The sequence below is a fragment of the Notothenia rossii genome (genome assembly GCF_949606895.1).
Source record: "Notothenia rossii genome assembly, chromosome: 3".
Classification (NCBI taxonomy): Eukaryota; Metazoa; Chordata; class Actinopteri; order Perciformes; family Nototheniidae; genus Notothenia; species Notothenia rossii.
The window spans coordinates 22587412-22611605 of NC_136901.1; the positions used below are offsets into that span (position 1 = coordinate 22587412).

Consider the following 24194-nt stretch of genomic DNA (forward strand, 5'->3'; position numbering starts at 1 on the left):
TTATATCCTCTACCCAGTCGATGCTGTGACCGTTTTTTCCCCCCGGGTGTTCCCAAAACCACTCACATCTAGACGTCAAAGATCATGGACCAAGAGTCAGCTCACAGGAGCAGACATATGGAAAAAAATGGTAAAATAAGTAAATAACTAACGGATTAGTCAATTGACAGAAAAATAATTGCTAATAAACTTGTTGAAGAAATTGCAGAAAATGCTGTTTTCAGGTTCTTAATACGAACATTTCCTGTATTTTGTTGTACTTGATCCCTTTAAACTTAATATATTTGGGTTTGGAGTAATGAGAAAAGCTACGAAATGTATAGATATCACCTTGGATTTTGAGAAAGCTGGATGAATTTTCACTATTTTCTGACATTTTGATTAATTGTTAACATAATGAAAATAATCATTTATTTCCATCTGATACAAAACGCCATATTTTAAAATTTTACCCCCACCTGTCATCATGTACTTAATATACATTTTGGTCAAGTTGTGACTAATGAGCTAAAACATCTCCATGGCAACTGCACTGATAAAGACCATGACATGCAGTTGAAAACTCTGCAACACTAGAAAGCTGAGATTATTCCGTCATACGACTATTTCCATGATCCTGAATGAACTTTTCCCACAATAAAAGAGTACCGGTAAATACGTTTATAATCAACAGACTCTGACGTTCAGGATTAAATTCATTGTTGGTTATTAATTTATCGAAGGTCTTATGGTCATTAATCTAAATAATAAAGATGAATATTCTTGTTTTATTAAGTTAACCTCAACCCATCTGAATCACAGAGCCTCCATTCTGTCCGTTAGTAATATAGAATTCATGTATCAGATAGGAACAGCAACAAATCTACTTCCTGTTGTATCTTCTACATTTATCTCGAGAAAGGTTCCTTTTAGAGAGGTTTATCAGGCGCGGTGTTTCCCTAAATGACAGCCAACAAAAGGTGATATACAGAGTGACGGTTGAACTTTATGAGCCTTTATTGCCGATGTCTCTGAGGTAATTGTGAGTTTATGGTGATGTTACATAAATACGTCCTGTTTGTGCCTGGTACTACCACTCTGATGTTATTTTTACACCCGCGCAGCATGACTACAGCCTCAAACACACCAAAACACGCTGTTGTCATAATGTGCAGAGAAGAGGGAAAATAGGAGGGATTCCTCTGGATCAATTCTCCAGCAGAGACTCCTCTCTCCTGACGGTGCAGGAGATGGAGGAGGAAGATAAGAAACCTGCAGCAGGTCCAGGAAACACTGGGACTGGAAAAGGTCTATTGATTTAATAACAGCCATATAAATATGGCCAATAAACCAAGGCCACAGAAATAAATCATAAAATAGGTTATGTAAGACGTCTGAGCCGTTAAGGATGTGGGGGGTTATATGTTAATGGACTCTTGGTCATCTTAGTAATTCATTATTTTATTGTTACTACTATTGTTATATATTTTCTGTATTTATATATTTCTTATTCACCAGTTTTTTATTTGTATTATATTATATACTAATAGTAATTCTTATATTATTATTGGTTAATTTCATTTACAAGACTCATTTTAGTAATTCATGTATTATTAATATTATATATATTTATGTTTTACTTTTTTCATGTATTTAGATATTTCTTTTTCAGATGTTTTTTTATTACATTATACACTTTTATTTATTCTTATATTATTATTGGTTCATTTAATTTACCTAACTCATTGGAGGAATTCATGTATTATCATTAATATTATATATTTTTTGTATTACTTTTTTTTGTGTTTTTAGATATTTATTTTTGACCTGTTTTTTTATTATATTATACACATTTAGTCATTCTTATAATATTATTGGTTCATTTCATTTACTCGTCATTTAAGTAATTCATTCATTATTATACTTAATATTATTATTTATTTGTATTACTTTTTTCCCTGTATTTAGATATTTATTTTTCACATGTTTTTTAAAATTATATTATACACTTTTAGTTATTCTTATATTATTATTGGTTCATTTAATTTACTAGACTACAGTATTACAAATGACAAAAAGTACATAAAAGTATGATAAATAGTGTGAAATATTTGAGATATTAAATTGAATGGAGTATACCAATAAAACTAGGAATACTATAAATAAAATGGATCATTATTGTTGTTGTAAGTGAAAGTGTTCAGCTTTGTCTATTCACCGCGTCAAACGCTGAGAATATATTCTGACTATTACTGTAATACAAAATGAGTGTATTCAATCACACTGGTGCTCCCATTATTTTTGGCAATACAATGATTGTGATGCGTGCTAAGGTTGATGGAAAGAATAGCGTGACAGGTAACACACCTCCAACCACTGATCAGCAGTTCAAAGTGTGTGTGTGTGTGTGTGTGTGTGTATGTGTGTGTGTGTGTGTGTGTGTGTGTGTGTGTGTGTGTGTGTGTGTGTGTGTGTCTTAAATGTTCTTATGGCAGCATATGTGTTCAATTAGTATGATTAGATTACATTCAAATTAATTGATTAATATGTTATCAATAAAGATACCAGAAAAAGGAAATATTGTGAAAGAAATGAACAATTACGTCAGAGCGTAATGCTGAAGCACCCCCTAGGATAGCCATAGCACCCCCAAGACGTGTCTTTTCTTTTTTTTTATGTGTAAAATTCATAATTTGAAAAATGATTGATTCGAAAATAATATGCGACAGTACAGTATAAGTACTTCTGGGTCTCTGTGTTGCATTCAAATTCTGCTCTGTGTGTGTGTGGTACGAGCCATTTTGTGTGCGTGCGCGAGCGAGAGAGACAGCGCGCACACCGGTATTGGAGATCGATGTGGTTAGCATCTGGTGCTAGCTAGCTACGCTAATGGATATAAGGAGCTTTTTCAACAACAAGAGGCGCATTCATACCGCAGTATTTTTTCCACAAAGGTTCATGAGAACTTAGTTCATGAGAGCTCTATAGTTCTCATGAACTAAGTAGAGACGCGTTCACACCGGAATAAGTTCCTGGGGGAGGATTAGACAAATGAAGCCACTAGAGGTTTCTCAATACTCAAATTTCCCCTCCTCGGTCCTCCGGTAGTGACCCGGAAATGAATTTCAGTGCGCCATTTTGAAGGACATCTCATTTCTCTAAATGCACTTCGAGGACCGAGCATCGAGCATCGAGCATCGAGCATCGAGGATGCTCTCTGGAGGAGCTCTAACCGAGGAGACACTGATGCATCCTCCACGGCTCCTCCACGGATGCATTTCTGGGAACGGTGGAGGCGTGACGCACGGCCGGACTTATCTCAGCCAATGACAGCTCTGCATGCATCCCTTGGATATTATTTTAGTAACTGTCTGCTTTCATCGCAACGCAATGTTTACAGTGAGAACAGCTGTGAGGTCCGTACAGAAAGCAGAGCAGTGTGTAAAATATATATCACTCAGTATAACAGGCCTACATTACTTTCTGTATTTGTATGCTGTAGTTTAGTAGATATCTACAAACAAAGAGTCGATATTTTTCTAAGACCATTTAGTGCTTCACATAATAAAATACACAATGTCTGTAACCTGATTATGCTTTTAGGAGCAGTAGGTGTGTGTGGTACAGTGTGTAGGTGTGTGTTGTACAGTGCATAGATGCGGCGGACAGACGGGTCTCAGTTGGTTTGGTGTCCTATGCTTACTTTTAATACTTGTACAGCTTTTGGCCCGTAATTTCAATTCCCCATTTGAGCGACCAGAGAGAGAGAGGGGGGGGGGGATATATCCAGTCTCTGATTGTATTACGTTATTATGAGAGTGCTCTCATACTTGTTTGATTCTGAAATTGTATATATTTATATAAATATATGTGTGTGTGTATATGTCCGCATCTGTAGCCTGTTATTGTCTCATTATACCGCACTGTCAATGCATTAAAAGTAAATATATATAAGTCGTCATGAACACATCTGTCCATCAGAGTGATGCTGTGCCTTCTGTCATCATTAATGGACGTCTCTTTAAAATGACCGCTCAAAGGAGAGTAGTTCTCATTTCTCTAACTGCCTGCTGCTTCCACTCCTCTCTCCTCGGTTCCCCTCCTCAGTCCACCGCCCGCATCTCTTGTGGGCGGCACCAAGTCTCGAGGAGAGGAGTCGAGGATAGGAGTCGAGGAGGGGAAATTTGAGTATTGAGAAACCTCTATTGACGTCACTTCTTCTTCTTCTGCTTTGGGTTTACTGGCAGGCCGCAAACAACTTCACGGCTTATACTGCCATCCGAAGTCCCCGGCCGGAAGTCCCCGGAGTTTGGGATTCGCTAAAGTAGAAGTAGTCACAGCCTTCCGAATAAATCACCAGAACGCCGACACCTCCTCATCTCCACCGCTCCCATGTTTTATTTTGTGTTGCCATAAGTTAGTCTCTCTGCGTTTCTGCGCTGGGCTAATGCTAATAATGCTAATGCGAGGATAATAAAATGGTGGCTTCACAAAACTTTTTGGGAGTTTTACGGGGCGTGCATTCCGCCCAGCCAATCAGACATAGGAAGCTTTTTCTCCCACGAAAGTACATGCTCTCTAGGAGGGACGGAAAAGGGGGTAAAAAAGGTTCTGATTAACCAATTTTAGTTCCGGCTCTTTTTGGTGTGAACGCGACATTTTGGAACTATACCAGAACTAAAGTGGGAAAAGTACTGCAGTCCCTCTAAGGTGGAGGGAGAACTCTCTCCCGTCAGACTGAGAGGCTCAGATAACCTCAGCTCAGGTGAAGTGAAGGACTCTCTCAGTGTTTAGATAGTTAATACATCTAGTCTAAGTTATCTCAGTGGGTCTCAAATCGGTTTGGTCATGATTTATGTAAATAAGTATTTCTGAGGCACACGTTTATATGATCATTATAGGTATACAAAAAAGAGCATAAATGAAAAACAGGTATGAAACACTATGTGACAGTAAAACAAGAATACAGTTTAAAAGGGGAGTTGTTTGTAAAATATGCATAAAGAAATTGAAAATCGGTTTACAGTTGTTTCATATGGGTGTTGAGAGGCAGAGCCGGCCCGACCCATTAAGCGACATAAGCGGCCGCTTAGGGCCCCACAACCACTAAGGGGCCCCCTAAAAATGTATTTAAAAAATGTATTTAAAAAATAAATAACTCTCAGTACACCGTCGCCGTGATAAGTATGTTTATTAATTGTGTTAATATGCCTAGATTGCCTACTCTCAAAGTCATGTATTATATTATTGAGTCAATAATATACATTAACCGTGTTTTACCTGAACCTCATCATGACATAAGAGAGGACGGCAGAAATGTAATTTCCCGTGTTCAGTGAATGCAACAGAGGCAAGACACCAGACCAACCAGAGTTGAATGGAAATAAACATCCATCTTATTGGCTGACAGGTACCTATCCTGTGAGCTGTGACAATGTTTAAAATAAACTGTCAGACGGACTCAGAGTTTTTGAAGATGGACATAAGAAAACATTTTCTTAAAAAATACGACAATTCTCAAGTGGTGGCTCACACAACAACCCCAGAGCCACCACTTAAGCCAGGTAAACAAGGTACGTAAATGTCAGTGAACTTCCAAGTTTTGCAAACATGTAAGCAAAGCATAAATTACAGCTACGTTGACGTTACTTTGAATCGCGGGGGTAAGCTAAACCGTTAGCAAGTAGCTATAGCTAGCCAGATATATTAAATAAATACTGTCATATAATCTAAATGTAATGTTTTTTAGCGTTACCTGGTGATTTCAAAGAAAGCTCTCTGGGAAATGTTGACTTACTGTTCGACATGAAGCTAGAAGCTACCTTACAGTACACAGTTGATCCGGAGTCCTGTCAGTTAAAGTGTTTCACAGTTAGCTTAGCTAAGCATCAACCTAGCACTGAAATATATGGATGTTATGCAGTGTTGGGCAAGTTACTTAAAAAAAGTAACTAGTAATAGTTATAGTTACTGCTCTCAAAAAAGTAACACGTTACTTTATTAGTTACTAAATTATAAAAGTAACTAGTAACAAGTTACTTTACTTAAAAAATAATAACAATACAAATACAATACAATGTTTGTGTTGTTCTATGGCACAGTAAGACAATGCTTTCTGTCCTGCGCACAGTTTACATTTGACCGTAATATTTTTTGCGTCCTTTATCCCCACAAATTGAAAATAGTTGTTATATCTCCAAGTTGTAAATGCGCTGCTGCTCTCGCTGATACTTGCATCTGCCATTGTGTGTGTGTGTGTGTGCTGGTGGTGAGCGTTGCCGTGTGTGTGTGTTAGCATTAGTAAGTGTTCGTGTGTGTGTATTTTCCCCATAAGGCAAGACCCGCCCAACTCTGTCTCTGATTGGCTTACCCCAAAATGTTACCCCGCGTTAACCAATCATCACTCCTCTCTGGTTACTTTCACTTTCCATGGTGCTGTGAGAGGACATCGCTGTATTCGCCTGTAAGTTACATCTGCAGGGAGATTCGGTTCAGTTCCATCACATAATGTAACGCAGTAACGCACCCATTTAAATCACAGTAACTATAACGGCGTTACTTAATGGGAATAGGTAACTAGTAACGCTATTAGTTACCGCAAAAGGTAGTTGCGTTACAGTAATAACTTCGTAACACGTTAGTCCCAACACTGATGTTATGTGACAGTATTTCTGAGAAACAGTCAGCTGAAATGGTGGCATAGTTGCCACTACTTTACATGTCAACAGCATGTTTGAACGTATTTGCAGCAGTAAATGTGGCTGTTTGGCCACTGACGTTGCCATAACAACACCTGAATTTAAATATGCAACCTCTTTTTGTGACAGATTTTTGCAAGAAATTATAATTCTTCTGAATGATATTCCTATTGACAGCTAGTTTCTATCTAAACATTACGAGATGGACAGCCAGAGAGAATAAATGAAAAACAGTTATGAAATACTATATGACAAAACAAGAATACAGCTTAAGTGATTTGTAAAATATCCATAAAGAAAAATCTGTTTACAGTTCTGTTTCATATGGAGGTTAAAATGTATCCATAGATCTCTTAATTTTTCTCTCAAAGTGCACCAGATTGATGCTTTTAACTTCAATATTTAAAAAAAAATCTTCCCGGGGGAGCATGCCCCTGGACCCCCCAAGAGGAGGTGAGGACCCCCCTAGAGGAGGTTAGGTCCACAGTGTTTACATGCTTATTTATACAATATGTGTGCTTATGCTAACATCATAAGACAAAAGTTGGTTCCGTGTTGTGTGTAGTGAGAACGCGCTAGTGAGGGGGGCCCCCCAAGCCAAAGCTCGCTTAGGGCCCCCAAAAGTCTAGGGCCGGCCCTGTTGAGAGGTATCCATAGATCTCTTAATTTTGCTCTAAGTGCACCAGATTGATGCATTTAATTTCAATATATAAAAAAAAATCAGCTTATATGTCGTGAGCTGATTATCGAGCCTTCATTGTAATAGTCGCGGGTGCACTGTGTATGTGCGTGTGGGGAGTATTGAAGTAGAAAATTAAACTGTAGCGCCCGGTACATTAATGGGAAACCCTAAATGTTTGAGAACCCCAGACTGTTGTTCTTCACTTCCTCAGTAATGTTTAAGAACAATGTCTACATTTTTGTGTTAGGAAAGGTTAACTTAGGTGTGTCCTTTTTTGGACATAAATGTCACATTTCAAGAAAAAAACCATGGTTTAGTATTCATTTTAATCAATATTCAATGTTAGTATTAACATTTACTTAGTTTGTATGTCGACTTTATGTCTATAAACTAAAATACCTCCAAATTATTTGGGAAAATAATTTGATAAAATCCATTCTTGTGTTTTTGGTGAGTCTTTCGTTTAAATGCAGTGTGTATGCTGCTGTAGAAGTGAAGGACAGTAGTCAAATGTATTTATTTATTTGGTATTATCCCTCTTTTGATGAAGGAGAAAGTTGCAGGCAACCAATAAATATATTTATAGTCAAATATATTTGTTGTCAATGTAAGAATCAATGTTGTACTAATATCTGAGATGATATCTATACATGTACGAAGATGTTTACAGTTTAAAGGCTGTTGATGTGTAATAAAAAGTTGATTATTTTTCCAGGAACGGACAAATAGTACGTAACTTAAAATTGTGGGAGGTAATTATCTCCTTTGCTTTAAAAAAGGATATTGTTTCTCTTCTATGAGTCAAAATGTTGCTGTGATAAAGGTCTGTGGAGCACCAGGGTTGACTCCTCAGTTCCTGAGGACTCTGAAAGGGAGTCCGTGTCCCGGTATGATGACATCAGCAGTCTGAAGCGCCTTCTGCCGACTGACCTCCTGCACTGCAGTGTTCACGCTCAGGTCCCGCCAGTTGTCCTCGTCTGTGCAGCACTCAAATAAGTCCCCTGCAACCAGCACTGTGCCTGCCGAGGTTCCCGTCACCTGGACGCTGACGTGCTGCTCCGTATGGCCTGGACTGGGAACTACACACACCTGAGGAGAGAAGAGGCACTGTCAGGGAGGGAAAACATAGAGGACAACAGCTCACAGTTTGACTCTTCTTCTATTTTTATTTGATCCATTTTCAAATATAAATCAAAGCACCTATTACATGAATCAACACATATTTATTCTAGCTCCATTGCATTACTGTCTTTAAATGTCATTGTCGTTTATATATACATGTTTAAACACTTATCACATCATGGTATTATATATATATTTATATCTGTGCATAGTAGATTATTCTATATGTTTTACCCGTTATAACTTTATTGACATTGTTTTAGGTGTATGTCTATTTCTGTTTAAAACATATATGTGTAAATAATAAGCAGAATATCCTTGATGTGTACTGTATGGTTCATTTTATCAGGTATTTTCAGATTAAGTCATTTTAGTTTTAAGCAGTCTCATCTTTTTTATTTATAGAAACTCTTATTTTGAAAACCTCGGTCATGTTAGTCTCTCTTAGTCAAAGAAATCCATTAACATTTTAGTCAATTTCACACCATACATCCACAAATTCACTGTTGTTGCCAACATTTAGCTCGTTTTTGACTGTTGTACATACTGTATGAATTGTATTTTATCAAGATACCTGACAACCAGTGTTGCAATGTAACTAAGTACATGTACTTAAAGAGCATCTGGCAGGTTTTTCTTTTTACTACATTTATGCTTAACCTTGCCTGAAAATTACAATTAAAAATGTTAATGCAGGATTTGATATGTTTTACAAGACATAAGGGCATGAATTCAGAGGAAAAAGAGCTGTTTTGAGCTCTGCTACTGAAAACTGCTTTTTTTTTAACGTCATACGCGTCATATTACCTCACATGGGGGAGCAACTTTCTCGGACTCGTTCTCTGCCCAATCCGCAGTAGTAGTTTGTAGTTGGTTTGAGCGGTTGTGATTTAGTGAGCTGGTATTTTTTCGGTAATTTTACATTGCATTTCACCATTTGTAATCATGGTGAGCTTGTGTTTGTGCAGGTTGCACAAACTCGAGCCTGTCAGGACATCGAGTCCACGGTAAAAGGACCGGAGCTAGCGTTCGTTCCTGGGTGCGTTGTGCATCCACCTCCCTGCAGCACATACTCTCACTTCACATACTCTCCACAGCTTTATCAGGAAACCATAGTACATCTCTCTCCCCCCCTTCGCTGCTCTCTCTCTCTCTCTCTCTCTCTCCCCTCAGGTACACGGCACCGTAAGACATAGTGTGGAGTTGCATTAGGTAACGCTGTGGTGGCTGTACTGCTCCAGCCGTCTCCTTTGTGTTTGTTTGTTTACCCCTGTCTGTGTTGTTTGTGTGTGCGTGGTGGCTGTCACTCCTGGCTCCCGGCTCAACCTCCACTCACCTGCTGCAATCAGCTGTGCACCCTCCCCGACTACACACCTGCTTTCCATCAAGCCATTTACAAAAGCATATCAACGGAGGCTCCACAACCTTTCTCCGCCAGATCATCAAGTATCAGCCGTATCTCGCGTCTCTCCTCCGGTACACAGCACCGTAGTGTTGAGTTGCATTAGGTAACGCGAGATACGGCTGATACTTGCGCATTAGTTTCTGTTATGGATCAGTATCAACAGTCCTGCCAGTAACGTTACTATATTATCAATACTACTTTAGTTATAGCCTGATCAGTGTTTCCCCTGTATACAAATAGTGGCGGCGCAGCGCCGCTGCTGAAATATGAGCGCCGCTGCTAGGGGCGCCAGCCAGGTACCCCAAAAAATTAAACAATAATAATAAGTAGCGACCCTTTTTCATTTTTGATTGTTTGTTATGTGGATTTGTAGTATTTGTTACTGGCATAGAATCTGGTGCTAGCTGCGCTAACGGATATAAGAAGTAGATGTTTCTACAACCAGGGTGGAGAAGAGCTCTCCTGTCAGACTGAGAGGCTCAGTGAGGTTAAGGACTCTCTGAGTATTTAGATAGTTAATTTTAGTCTAAGTTATCTCAGTGGGTCTCAAACGTTTTGACCACAAATTATGTAAACACATATTTCCAAGGCACTCCTTTATAATTATTAGGATAAATAAAAACAGGTTTGAAATCTTTCCAATGTATACTATAGGACAGTTAACCAAAAATATCGTTTAAAGTTGGAAAGATACAAAAATATGCATAAATAAATAAATGTTAACTAGGTAAAATAAGATATGAATGAACAACAAAAATAAAATAAGCTACATTTATTTGTTATTGGCTATGGTAGGTTATTGGTTATGTTCACATACTTATTTGATTATTAAAATGTAAACCGATCTTTTTCATATGGGAGTTTTAGAGTTGTGCCCCCTATATCAGGGGCCGTATTCACAAAGCATTTTATCTTACCGCTAGGAGTGCTCCTAACTCGCGCTAAAACATTTTACGTAGGAGTTTTTTCTTAAAAGTTATTCACAAAGCCGCTGAGACCTACTCATACTAAGGATAAATCACTAAGAGTGAACTAAGAGTGACGCGCCGTTGCTATGGATTACGTCAATTCTCGTGCATGAGTTTAGAACCGTTCAGTACGGTGATTGGTTGTTCAGAGCAGGCGGTCTCGGTGAAACTCATCCGCAACATCCCACAAACGAGCCCACTAAATCACAGAAAAACAAGGAAATAGCCTAGGCTAGAAATGTATTCCTATCAAATAGTTATGGACAGTGCAGTTAGCAGAATACACGCATGATGACAAGTTTGTGCAGACCACGATAATGACGTTGTATATTCACTTTAAAGAGAGAGAGCAAACAATAAAAATACGTAAATTGCATTAAATCAAGGAGGCAATTAAAAGCACCCTGCAAACTATTATCCAATGAGCATATTTCCAGCACTTAAACACTTTCAATAACAGCCCATACCGCCGTTCAAGTCCCCCTATCATGATGAATGAAAACAATCTGCGTGTTGATGGAATGTACTTTCTTTCTATTGACGAACACGTCCTCATCTTTTGAGGGCGCAATTATTTTTATGTGCGTCCCGTCAATAGCACCGACCACACCGGGCATACCTGCAATTGCCATGAAGTTGGCTTTGATCCTGTGTAGTTGTTGATTGTCCAAAGGAAACCGGATAAACTGTTGGATGATATGTGGTCTAGAGAGCGCGTTGATGGTTTGGTTTATGGCACGGCTGACTGATGGTCGCGATATTCCTAAATCGGCGGCATTGCAAAGTTGCATTTTCCCTGTTGCTAAATATCGTAGTGTTGCCAAACATTTTATTTCCGGACTAATCGGGTTATTCCTGTTAGTCGGGGATGTTATTGCATCCTGCACTAATTCCACAACAAGTGTGATACCCTCACGATTTAGCCTATATCTCTTGATCAATTCACAGTCTTCCATTGTCTCCAAAACATTTCGTCTCGCAGCCATTTTCAGATTCTTTGTGAATAGGTCTTACTGAGTTAGGAGTCCTCTCGAGGACTTTTAAGCTCTCCTAAACTTAGGTGCTACTTTTAGGCCTGAAATACTTTGTGAATTGCTCTTAGTGAATACAATTAGGAGTCCTAAATTTAAGACTGACACGCCCATTATGTTTAGGGGTTTCTCCTAAATTCGCCAGTTAGGAGCTACTTTTAGCCCTAAGATCCTTTGTGAATACGGCCCCAGGTCTCTAGTAATTGTGTGCTCAAAGTGCACCAGATTGAAGCATTTTACTGTAAAATGTTCAAAACAATCTTCCCAGGAGGGCATACCCCCGGACCCCCCTAGAGGATGTGATGTCCACCCCCCAATTCAAACATGTTCATACAATACTGAATACATTTGAAGCCATTTTGACGTCTATTACCTATGTCAATAAGTTTCTGTTTTTGCAGTGTATTTGTCTTTTGTAGATATTTTTCATTTATTCTTTACACATAAAATGTCGCCTAAAATCTCACCTAGTGCAGCGAATTGTCTAGAACCGGCCCTGGTACTAGGCCTCAAGAGCCTTTCTTGTGCTGACACATAGAAACAAATTGGCAGGGCGCACTTCGCAGCACGGAAAAAAATTGACGAGCTCCGCGCTGACATTGTGCTGGGCCCACGTGCCTTAGCACCGCTGCTATGACTCCATCCTAGGGGAAACACTGGCCTGATATATGATTGCTAACTTTACAATGTTGTGATGTGACTGACGTTAGCTAACATTAACTGTAGCTAACGCCGGTCACCCACCAAGACAGCTGCTCTGTTCTCCACTGGTTCTCCACACACCAAAGCTCCATTTCTCTCCGATGGCCGTTATTTTTTCTAATCCTTGGCTGCTCCTGGTCTCTGGATCGCATAGCAGGCTCATAATTATAATCATATGCATTCGAATATATATTTTCAACCTCTTCTGTGTCAAAACTAGCATTGTGACCCATGTTTATTCATACGTTAGACCGGCCGCTCTCCCCCATGTTACGTCACACGCGGGAGGTCACGTGCGGAGGCTTTTTTATGCGGAAGTAAAAATGTCTTACTAAAACTACGCCAGATGTCACTGTAGTGCAGCGTTTCTCAAAGTGTGGGGCGCAGAGATGTGATAGGTGGGTCGTGAAAAAAAATATCAAAACAACAGCCTGCCCGTGGTGCAAAACGCATCAATGAAAGCGACCCTCTACCACACAAAACAACACCTGTAAATAACCCAATTTGTGTTCTTTGAAATTGAAAAGGATATTACTGTTGAGGCTGTACAAGGGCGTGGAATCAAATGCACGATGCAGAGACAAACAAAGTATCAAAATAAAATGTTTTAATGTAGACAGGTCATAACACACTGAATACATAAAGCAACAAAACAAAACACTCAATAAACTGTCTAACCTATGATATAAAAAAACGACTTACTTAATCTAACTCTATGGACGATAACTCGATGGACAATGACAAAATGATCTTACGCTGGAAGGCTTGGAACACACAAGACAATCTGGCAACAAGACAGGGGAAGACGAGAACTATATATACTAGACAGACAACACCAGGTGAAGACAATTTAGACAATCACAACAGCGGGAAAACAGACAAGGCAGGAAACGTACTATAGACACATGAGGGTAAACAAGACTATCAAAATAAAAACAGGAACTTATCTAAACACAGAACATAAAACCTAAACTAGGGAAGAATCTTTAGCAGAGCCGTCTACGCACAACAATTGCATTGTGTTTGTTACTTTCGTTGCAGTTGTATGTCTTAAGTGTAATTTGGCATGCTTTTATTTTTAAGGCGAGTTTACGCTGTTGACAGTTGTTGTTGCTATGGAAACAAGAAACGTTTCACAGCGGGCGGAACTTGTCATAAAGTCCGCGATAAAAAAGCCCACCCATTTAGAGGGAAGATATGATTGGTCAATTGTACTGTCAGTTGACATTACTCTCTCGTTCAGTTACTATAGCTGGCCCTCTGTGAATTCATAGCTGGACGTCCAACAGCTCCTGTTTTCACCTGCAGAGACGAGCTTCTTTCATTTAACCCTTCACATTCAAACAGAAACTGAATAGGCAGATTCAAATGATTTATTTATTTGGAAATGTTATTTAAATACAATTTAATCAAGTTATCTTTGGTACATATTTAAAAAATATATATAAAAGGAAAATATAATTAGTTTTAATGTTTTTAAATATTATTTTGTAGAATATCTTAGGCCCTCAGAGACAGGCTCGCCACTGGTAAAAATCTCTCATACACACATGTGAAACGCTCTCACAGACACACACAACAGCGTTGCAGTCGGGAAGAAAAGCAATGTGGAGCGAGAGAGAGAGAGCGAGAGAGCAAAAGAGAGAGCAAACCTTTATCTATTTAATAAAGTTGTAAAAAATAAAGTAAGAAATCATTCCAATGTGTACTATAGGACAGTAAAAAGTTTAAAAGGGGAGTGATTAGTAAAATATGCATAAATAAAAAGAAAGAATGCTAACTAGGCAACATAAGATAAGAATAAACAAGTTTAAATGATTTGTTGTGATCATATTCTAAAGATGTTTGGATTATTGAAAAGTATACAGCTTCCTTTCATCTGAGTGTTGAGAGCTGTATCCATAAATTCATGTTGTGCTCAAAGTATTGCTGCTTGATTATGGCAAAAATCATAATCTCGATTCAATAATTGATATCACGATTATTAAAAACGATTAACCATTTACTTTGAAAACATCCATTTATTGAAGAAAATAATTTGAAAAGTATGTTTTTAACAGTTGATTACCCTGAACTTTAAGTATAATTCAACTGAAAAACCTATTTTTAAAAAAAAAAACGTTTTATTTCGATGATGTTGTTGTCATAACCGTTGCAAGCCAAAATCGTAATTGCGATTAAAATACGATTAATTGAGCAGCCCTAGCTCAAAGTGCACCAGATTGATGCATTTAACTTCAACATTTAAAAAAAATCTTTCTGGGGGTGCATGCCCCCGACCCCCCTAGAGGATGTGACGTCCACCACCAAATAAAGCAGGTTAAAATAATTAAATTGCATACATTTTATTTTAGTAAACACTGAAAACGGGTGTCACAGACCCAAACAGCACACAAAGGTTAAAGGTAGCATAATAATGCTAAAATGTGCTAAATATATACACTGTAAAAAAACAAAAAAGAGGAGTAAAAATAGCTCACGACTTGTTTTATTTTTTTGAAAGTAGCTCTCATCCTAAAAAAGGTTGGAGACCCCTGTTATAGAACGATACATTTGACAATTTTAAGCTTGGCCTACCATTTTATTGGAGCGATGAGGAACAGGTGGGGCTTGAAAAGGCCCACCTGTTCAAAGTGGGGAATGACAGAAAAAGTTTGAGAACCACTGCTGTCGTGTATATTTCTCTATATTTTTTTGAAAATCTAGTGTATTCATCATTTTCCTACACATTTATTCACTGGTGTCTCTAACCTGCAAGTTGCTCTTTAAGTACAATTTTGAGCTTCACTTGAGTATCTTCATGTTATGCTACTTTATACTTTTACTTTATTGAATTTACGAAGGCATTTTTTTTATTCAACTGCATTTTTTGTAACTAACTGAGTTACTTTCCAGGTATGGATTTTTAATATAGAATATATATCAACCAATAAATCATTATTTATCATTATAAAGCTACCCAGACATGTATCATAATTTAATAATCATCCTCTTTACCAGAGAAACATCATTGACATCACTGCATTAATAGTTATGATCTGATAGGGGTAGGGTTGCCAACTGTCCCGTAAAATACGGGATTGTCCCGTTTTTGGAAACGTAAGTACCTGTCCCGTAATGAACTGATACGGGACGCACCTTGTCCCGTATTTTGGGGTGGTGGAAGAATGACCGCTCGTTATGGTGATTCTCAGTCATTCGCTCTCTTGAGGACTGCGTGCGCACCTCTCAGAGCCACACACACACAAGCAGGGGGGGCTATCTTGAGCTGTGGGAGCAGCAGCATGCACGCTCAGCTCATTGGTCAATACTCATAGTCATGCAGCAGAGGAGCCAATCACTATAACGTATCGTATCTTAGCAACCGTTTCACCTCCATGCTGCTCGTCCTGCCCAACATGGAAGATGCTGCCGACGACAAGCACAAACAAAACTACCTCCTCAGAGTCCGAAAGTGATGCAAAAAACAACTTTTCTCCTCCTCCTCCGCCGAAGAAAAAGACGAAAAGAAAGAGTTACTACAGAACTGAGTGGGAAAAAGAATACGTGTGGCTAGAAAGCGTAAGGGACGATGTGCACAAGGCAAATTGTACTGTCTGCCGCCGACAATTTTCAGTTAGTCACGGAGGACTAACTGACGTTAAACAACATGCTGCAGGTGAAAACCACATGAAAACAGAGAAGCAAAGGAGAAGCCAGGGAGCCTTGACACAGTTCCTCGTTCGTCCAGCAACTCCAGAGGCTAACTTGGTATGTCAAATAAGGATGTTAATTTTGTATATGAATTTAAATTAAACCTACATTTACAAACATTTTGTTTGGTCAATTTCATACTGCTAAATGTTCAATGTAATTAAGTACCCCAACACTGATACACTGTGATATTTTTTAAACAATATATGATCAACTTAATCATATAATGATGCAAGTAGATGTAATGACTAATATTTATTCATAATCAGAGGTGGTAGAGTAGCCAAAAGTGTACTCAAGTAAGAGTATTGTTGTTTTAAAACAATATTACTCAAGTAAAAGTAAGAAGTATTTTTCATTAAAACTACTATTCACCTCCGGAGACCCAGAAATTAATTGTGTCCACTATAGAGGACACCAAGGGAAAGGAAGGACTGAAGGATGGAGGGAGGAGTGAAGGGAGGTCAGAAGGAGCTAGGGAAAGAAGGAAGGAAGGAGGAAAGATTGAAGGAAGGAAATAAGCAAGTAAGGTAGGAAGGAAGGAGTGGAAGATGGAAAGAAGTAAGGAGGGAAAGAAGGAAAGAGGGGGAAGGATGGAAGTAAAGAAGGAATGAATGAAGTACAGATTTAAGAAAGGAAAGAAGCAAGGAGGGAGGGAAGGAATATATATATATATATATATATATATTGTATTCAAGAGGTGGGTAGAGCAGCCAACCGTATTCTTATTTTAGAACAATATTACTTAAGTAAAAGTAAAAAGTATTTTTCATTAAAACTACTCTTCAAAGTACAATTTATCCAAAAAGCTACTCAAGTAAATGTAACTCATTACTACCCACCTCTGTTCATAATAAAAAATAATGCATACTATATACAACCTATACACACTCAAACAGCTAGTATATACATGTGTAATACATATCAGGTAGTATTTGATATTATATATAATATTATATTACAATGATTATATGTATAGTGATATTTTCTTTTTCTTTTACAGGTAACTGCTGCTGAGGTAGCCCATGTTTATCACACGGTCAAACATAATTTGAGCTATAACTCATCTGATTGTGCATTCAAATTGACCCTGCAAACACTAAGTGACTCCTCAATCGCAAAAAAGATGTCGTGTGGGAAGACAAAAGCTGAGGCAGTGGTCACTGATGTCCTGGCACCAAAGGCAGTTGAAGAGGTACTCAGCCATTTGAAGAGTGAAGTGAAGCCGCTCCAGTTTTCTCTACAAACTGATGCCTCAAATAGAGGCAATCGTAAGATGTTTCCCTTGGCTGTGCAGTTTTTCACTCCAGAGAAGGGCATTGTTAAAAGGCTGATCGACTTTGTTGAAAATGCAGATGAGTCTGCTGCAGGGATAGCCAGTTCAATCCAAAGTTCTCTGGACAAAATGGGTCTAACTTTGGATCATGTGTCTGCATTCAGTGCAGACAATGCAAATGTCAATTATGGCATCCATAACTCTGTCTTCACAAAATTGAAAAAGTCCAACAGCGAGATCCTCCGTGGCAACTGCCATGCACATGTGGTCCATAACACCGTGAAACATGCCTTGGATAAGCTGTCAATTGATGTGGAAAATATTGTCCTGAAGGTGTACGGTCACTTTTCCATCTCTGCCAAAAGGAGAGAGACCCTGAAGGAGTTCTGTGAGTTTCTGGATGTAGAGTTCCATGACATTCTGCGCCATGTGGTGACCAGATGGCTGTCACTCAACCCTGCAATCAGCCGCTTGTTGGAGAACTGGACTGCGCTGAAGTCATATTTCATCAGCCTCGGTGATGAATGTCCAAGGCGGCTGCGAGAGTTGCTGAGGTTGCCTGAAGATGCAGCTGGGGTTGAAGAGGAGGCTGATCTTGCAGAGGTGTATCTCCTCTTCTGCAACAATGTCCTGATGCTTTTTGAAGAGTCGGTCAAAAAACTGGAGAGGGATGCCACCACATCTGCTGACCTATATGCCATCATGGACTCTTTTCTGAGAAAACTAATCAAGAGAAGAGATGATCAGTTCTATGGCTACCTCACCAAACAAAAGCTTCGGCGTCTCATTCCATCTGAAGCTAACCTTGCCAGGGAAGAGTTTACAGCCTTCTTAAACACTGCCATCACTTATCTGCAGAAGTGGTTCACATTCTCTCAGGAAAACTGGCTCTTTTACCTGCAGCCACTCTGTCTGACATCTGGGAACATCTCATATGAAGACATGGAAAAGATCATTGAGAAGCTACACCTAGTTGCCAGGTATGTAACTCACACACTGTACCACTTTGTACTTATTCCCTTTATACTGGCATATTATGCACACCACTTTTGTCTTGTATTAATAAAAAACAAAATTATACATAAATACTTCTCATCATACAAATCATGTCTTATTTAAATGCAAACAAATGCACGGGGCTTTTATGTGTTGTTTTTAATATAACATTTTATCAAATGAATTCAACAAGTGTCTCAGTAGTTTTTAATAATGCTACTGAACTGAATTCCAGTTTCATCTCTATTCGCAGGCTCAACCTCTCCATGGATGAGCTCTTTGATGAGTGTGTTACGGCAAACAGCCTCCTCGATCACCTCACAAAGTCAAAGGATGATTGGGAGCTGAAGGGAACAGCTGAGAGGTGGGTGGCAGTTCTCAGGGGCCGGGCAGCTGACCTTCCAAACATTCTGGCTGTGGTGTCCTTTGTCCTCAGCATCCCTTCCTCTACTGGGTACGTGGAGAGGGTCTTTTCTTTGATGAAAAATAAATGGTCAGATGTGCGGAACAGATGCTCTGTTGAACTAATTAAGAGTGAGCTGATTGTCACTCTCAATTATGAAGAGTCTTGCTCAGAGTTTTACACTGCATCTCTGGTGGATAGACAACTCCTTGCTGCTGCAAAAGGCCAACAAAAATACAAGTGGAAGAAATAGGGTTGTGTGACATCGTCTCTGGTTGTTCCATAGGCAGTTTTGGGGTTTGCCAATAGTATTTTTTTTCTGCTTTAATGTGCACACACACACACACACACACACACACACACACACACACACACACACACACACACACACACACACACACACACACACACACACACACACACACACACACACACACACACACACACACACACACACACACACACACACACACACACACACACACACACACACACACACACACACACACACACACACACACACACACACACACACACACACACACACACACACACACACACACACACACACACACACACACACACACACACACACACACACACACACACACACGGTGTGTTTTTCTTTAGTTTACGATTTTGCACTAATCTACTTTTTTCTTTCAAAGAGGCCAAATATGTTTGCACTACATCTCAAACACACTGTTTTTTGTTCAGAAGGTGTATATTTATGTTTTTTATTCAGAAGGTGTGTTTTGCACTAATCTATTTTTTCTTTCAAAGAGGCCAAATATGTTTGCACTACATCTCAAACACACAGTTTTTTGTTCAGAAGGTTTATATTTATGTGTTTTGTTCAGAAGGTGTATATTTATGTTTTTGTTCAGAAGGTGTGTTTTGCACTGATTTATTTAGTTATTTAAAGACAACTGTTTTGCACATTTGAAAAAATAAATGATTGAACGATAATCTGTTTCTCATGTCTCATGTCTATAACCTAACTATAACCTCACACTTTGGGTGTTTGACACAAAATTTAGACTGGAATTGAGGGGTTTAACCCAAAAATGGGGGGTTTTGCCACGCTGCCAAGATGTGTCCCTTATTTGAAACTCTGGGAGTTGGCAACCCTAGATAGGGGCCATACTGGAAAATAAGTACTTTTACCTTTTTACTTGAAGTATATTCTGATCCCAATACTTTTGTACTTTTACTTGAGCACAATTTTGAATGCAGGACTTTTCCATCCGAGTACAATCTTACACCACTGCTGACAAAAACTAGAAATGAGACTACCATTGAAAACTAGCCATCAAGCTAACTCGCTAATTTGTTTGGATGAATGTTCATAATAAACCACAGGTTGTTTGTCTTTTTTCATGTGTTTTCGTAACTGAGTTAAGACAGCAGCATGTTGCATTTAGACTACTTTCAACTTTAATATCGAGTGTTTCTTGTGAGAATAGACTAATAAGAACCTTAAGTAACGTACCTGCTCATCAATAGCGTACCCCTGTCCCTCTGCTAGCTGGTTGGGGCGGTACGTGTCTCCATCACTGACGTCATAGCCTACTATCATTACTGCTGCCGGGAAAACGCTGAGGTTTCCCACGTGGTCTGAGTGTCCGTGCGTCCCCACGACCACGTCAATGTCCCCCGGGTCCAGACCCTTCTCCTTCAGTGTGGTCAGGAGAAAGTCCCGGTCCCATGGACCCCCGGTGTCCACTAGAACAGTCTTGGGTCCCGTTATGAGGGTGATAGTCCCGTCGGCCCTGAACGTCCCATCAGGCTGAGGGAGACAGTAGCCGACTTTAAGGACGGACACGGAGTACGGCTGACCAGAGAAATGCGTCTGAGACTCGGACAGGGGGACAGTTTGGAACATGGTGTTTGCAACTGACCGCTGACTACTTTAATATGTAAAAGTTGTGATTGCCTGTTCCCCGGCCCCTCGACATGGTGTGTTCATGACAGGGAGAAGCTTGTCAGTGCAAGCCTCATCACAGCTGCATACCGCCACCTGCTAGACCGGAGTGGGTATAACATGATATTAAGGGAATGATTTTACGTGGCCTTTTTACACTGATCAACAGAAATGTGATCTATTTAATTGTTATTATCCCTTTATCATCAATTTTGACGTTTAGACAATATTTAAAACGTTTTAGCATCATTCTGAAATGAGGGAAGTTCATATTTGATGACAGATGGGAACATGGGTAAAATATAGAACACAAAACATTTATAATGACCAGGTGGTAAGATCTGTCAATTAATGTAAGCATGTGTATTAATGTTAATTAATTAATTAATTATTATTAATTAATTCTGTGTGCTGATGTAGAAACTGCATGGTCTTATTTTTATCTTGGTGTTATGGAAATTATAGATAAACATGCACCCCTGCACACATTTAGAGTGAAGGTACGAGACAATCCTTGTTTTTCTGCTGAATTATCTAGTCTCCTACATGAGAGAAACAAGGTCTGGACAAAGGCTAGGAAATCAGGCTCAGAGGTAGATTGGCTACGCTTTAGGCAGCTAAGAAATATAATCACAAATAAGAAGTGCTAAGTCTAAGTATTATCTGTCAGTTACCACAAAGAACCTGAATAATCCTGCAAAATGTTGGAAAACCATAAAATCGATATCCACCGGTGATATCCGTAATGAGCTACCTCCGTGCATTACCACAGCATCTGGCACTATATCGGACAGGGCCACCATGTTAAATTGTTTTAAGTAGCATTTTGTGTCCTGTGGCTCTCTGTTTGATTCTGTCACTAACTCTGCTTCTGTGAACACCACAGTCTGTGACTCTGAAAAACGTGTTTTGGAAAACCCTTTTAGTTTTACTCCTTTTACTGTTGATGTTGTTCGTGAAGCTTTAACCAAGTTAGATCCTAAGAAACCGGCTGGCCCGGACAACGTACACTCTTAAAACTACTGGGTTAAAAAATAACCCAATCATAACCCAGCTACTGGGTCACTATAGGACAGAACACACGCTGGGTTGAATCATTTTAACCCATGTGCTTGGGTTGTTTATTTGACCCAAGCTAGTGATTGAAATTAACTATACCACTGGGTTAAATATAAACCATACATTGGGTTGTGTATTTGACCCAAGCTAGTGATTGAAATTAACTATACCACTGGGTTAAATATAAACCATACATTGGGTTGTTCAATTGACCCAAGCTAGTGATTGAAATTAACTATACCACTGGGTTAAATATAAACCATACATTGGGTTGTGTATTTGACCCAAGCTAGTGATTGAAATTAACTATACCACTGGGTTAAATATAAACCATACATTGGGTTGTTTATTTGACCCAAGCTAGTGATTGAAATTAACTATACCACTGGGTTAAATATAAACCATACATTGGGTTGTTCATTTGACCCAAGCTATTGATTGAAATTAACTATATTGTTGGGCTAAATATAATATAATAATAATGTATAATAGTGTAATGAATTATCTCCAAACACACGGTATATATATATATATATATATATAAAAAATGCATTTATTGATAATTTGAACAGCTTTGGCAAATCGCCAACATTCCATTTCCACTATAAAATAACAATGCATTTTAGCACAATACAAATTCACGTAACATGAAGCATGTGACTTAAACAGCTGAGGAGGATGTAACCTTCCTCACATTAATACATGAAACATGTCTTCCAAGTCCATCAACATTTCCACATTCTTCTCCCAACCTTTGAGGTTTGACTGGTGTTTTTCTTTTAAATGGCATCGGTTCACAAGAGCGGCCGAAGAAATCCTACAGTCCAGCATGTATCTTGTTCTTCAGTCCAAGGACTTTGGGGGAAAGCCTTTCACCATCCATTTGCAAGAGCACTTTCTGAATGAATTCATAGTAGTACCTTAGCTCTTTGGGGTAAGCCATGTTCAGTGTATAGATGACTCCCAGCATGATGGCACAAGCTCGGGCTACAGATCCAATGTTGTCCAGAATGATTAGTCCTTCAACAAAAATCCCAACGTCGTCATAATGTCCAGGTTCTCCACCCTCCTTGTTGATGACATATATCCCCATGGTAGATTTCTGCAGGTCTCTGGTGACGTCATCTCCTTCAATGTCCTGTATATTTAAAGAAAAAACATGTATTTAGTCAATATATGTAATTTTAATGACAAACTTTATCGTATACATTTTTTGTAATATTGCTCACATACCTATTTATCCCTTAAAACAAAGCTGTTCATATTGTACATATTTCTGAATCAAACTAAATATGTGTGAAGTGTTTTTAAAGATTTACGTAGGAACCAATAAGCTTGGTGCTGAGTTTCAGAAGTCAGAGAGGATTGACAGATTGATATTGTTGATTATGGTCTTTCCATTGGACAATAAGACAAATAATGAATAAAGCCAACCTCATCGTATAAAGAACCAAGCTGATGGTTTAAAATGCTTTAGTCTGTTGATGAATATCAACATTCATATAAATATTCTCAACCGTCATACTCCTTATAAGGTAAAACATAATAATCTAAAATTGATGCCTGACACTAGGATCTTAAACAGGGTATATGCAGGAATCCTGAAGTCAAATTTAATACCTTTTAAGACCTTTTTTAAGACCCTTTCCATACATTTTAAGACCTCATCGCAACTTTGAGTTCTAACCGGTTACATTGTCAACACACTTTACCTCACATTTACTATATTGATTGTAAGATAGCAAAACTAAACAGAGTGCAGACAGAATACTGAAGCCTCCTTTCCAAATGAACTTCAACCTCTCTGTGAAGGTCAGGTTTAATGCAGTATGCTGCTTTTTTGCTTCTGTAGACTGTGCTCTTTCATTCCAGTAAAACTCCTCAGAAACCATTAGAAACCAGTATTTGACTAATAAACAAAACAATTGACAAAACTTTGAACTATGAAATATGTTAAACTTTGGTGAGCTTCAGCGGGGTAATGCCATATAGGAGCTCCCTCTCAAATACCCAAGGGTTAAAGTGCAACTTCCAGGTTAAAGACACCTTTGAACAAATGTGTAGGAAAATGATGAATACACTAGATTTTCAAAAAGAAAATACAGAAATATACACTACAGTGACATCTGGCGTCGTTTTTGTAAGAAATGTTCACTTCCGCATAAAAAAGCCTCCGCACGTGACCTCCCGCGTGTGACGTAACACGGGGGACACAAGGGGGAGAGTGGCCGGTGTAACGTATTAATAAACATGGAT

At 38.8% G+C, this 24194-nt stretch overlaps 2 protein-coding genes across 2 annotated transcripts; one reads left to right on the forward strand and one right to left on the reverse strand.

Moving 5' to 3' along the window:
* Positions 1-7865: 7865 nt before the first annotated feature.
* On the reverse strand, positions 7866-20972 carry mblac1 (metallo-beta-lactamase domain containing 1). The gene is made up of 2 exons (XM_079673188.1): positions 20448-20972; positions 7866-8448 (listed from the first exon to the last, which is right to left on the reverse strand). The coding sequence occupies exons 1-2, from the start codon at positions 20838-20840 to the stop codon at positions 8209-8211; spliced, it is 633 nt and encodes a 210-aa protein (XP_079529314.1). The 5' UTR covers positions 20841-20972; the 3' UTR covers positions 7866-8208.
* LOC307034368 (uncharacterized protein) lies at positions 17789-19379 on the forward strand. Its single transcript, XM_079673187.1, has 2 exons — positions 17789-18536; positions 18806-19379. The coding sequence occupies exons 1-2, from the start codon at positions 18190-18192 to the stop codon at positions 19206-19208; spliced, it is 750 nt and encodes a 249-aa protein (XP_079529313.1). The 5' UTR covers positions 17789-18189; the 3' UTR covers positions 19209-19379.
* Positions 20973-24194: the final 3222 nt, after the last annotated feature.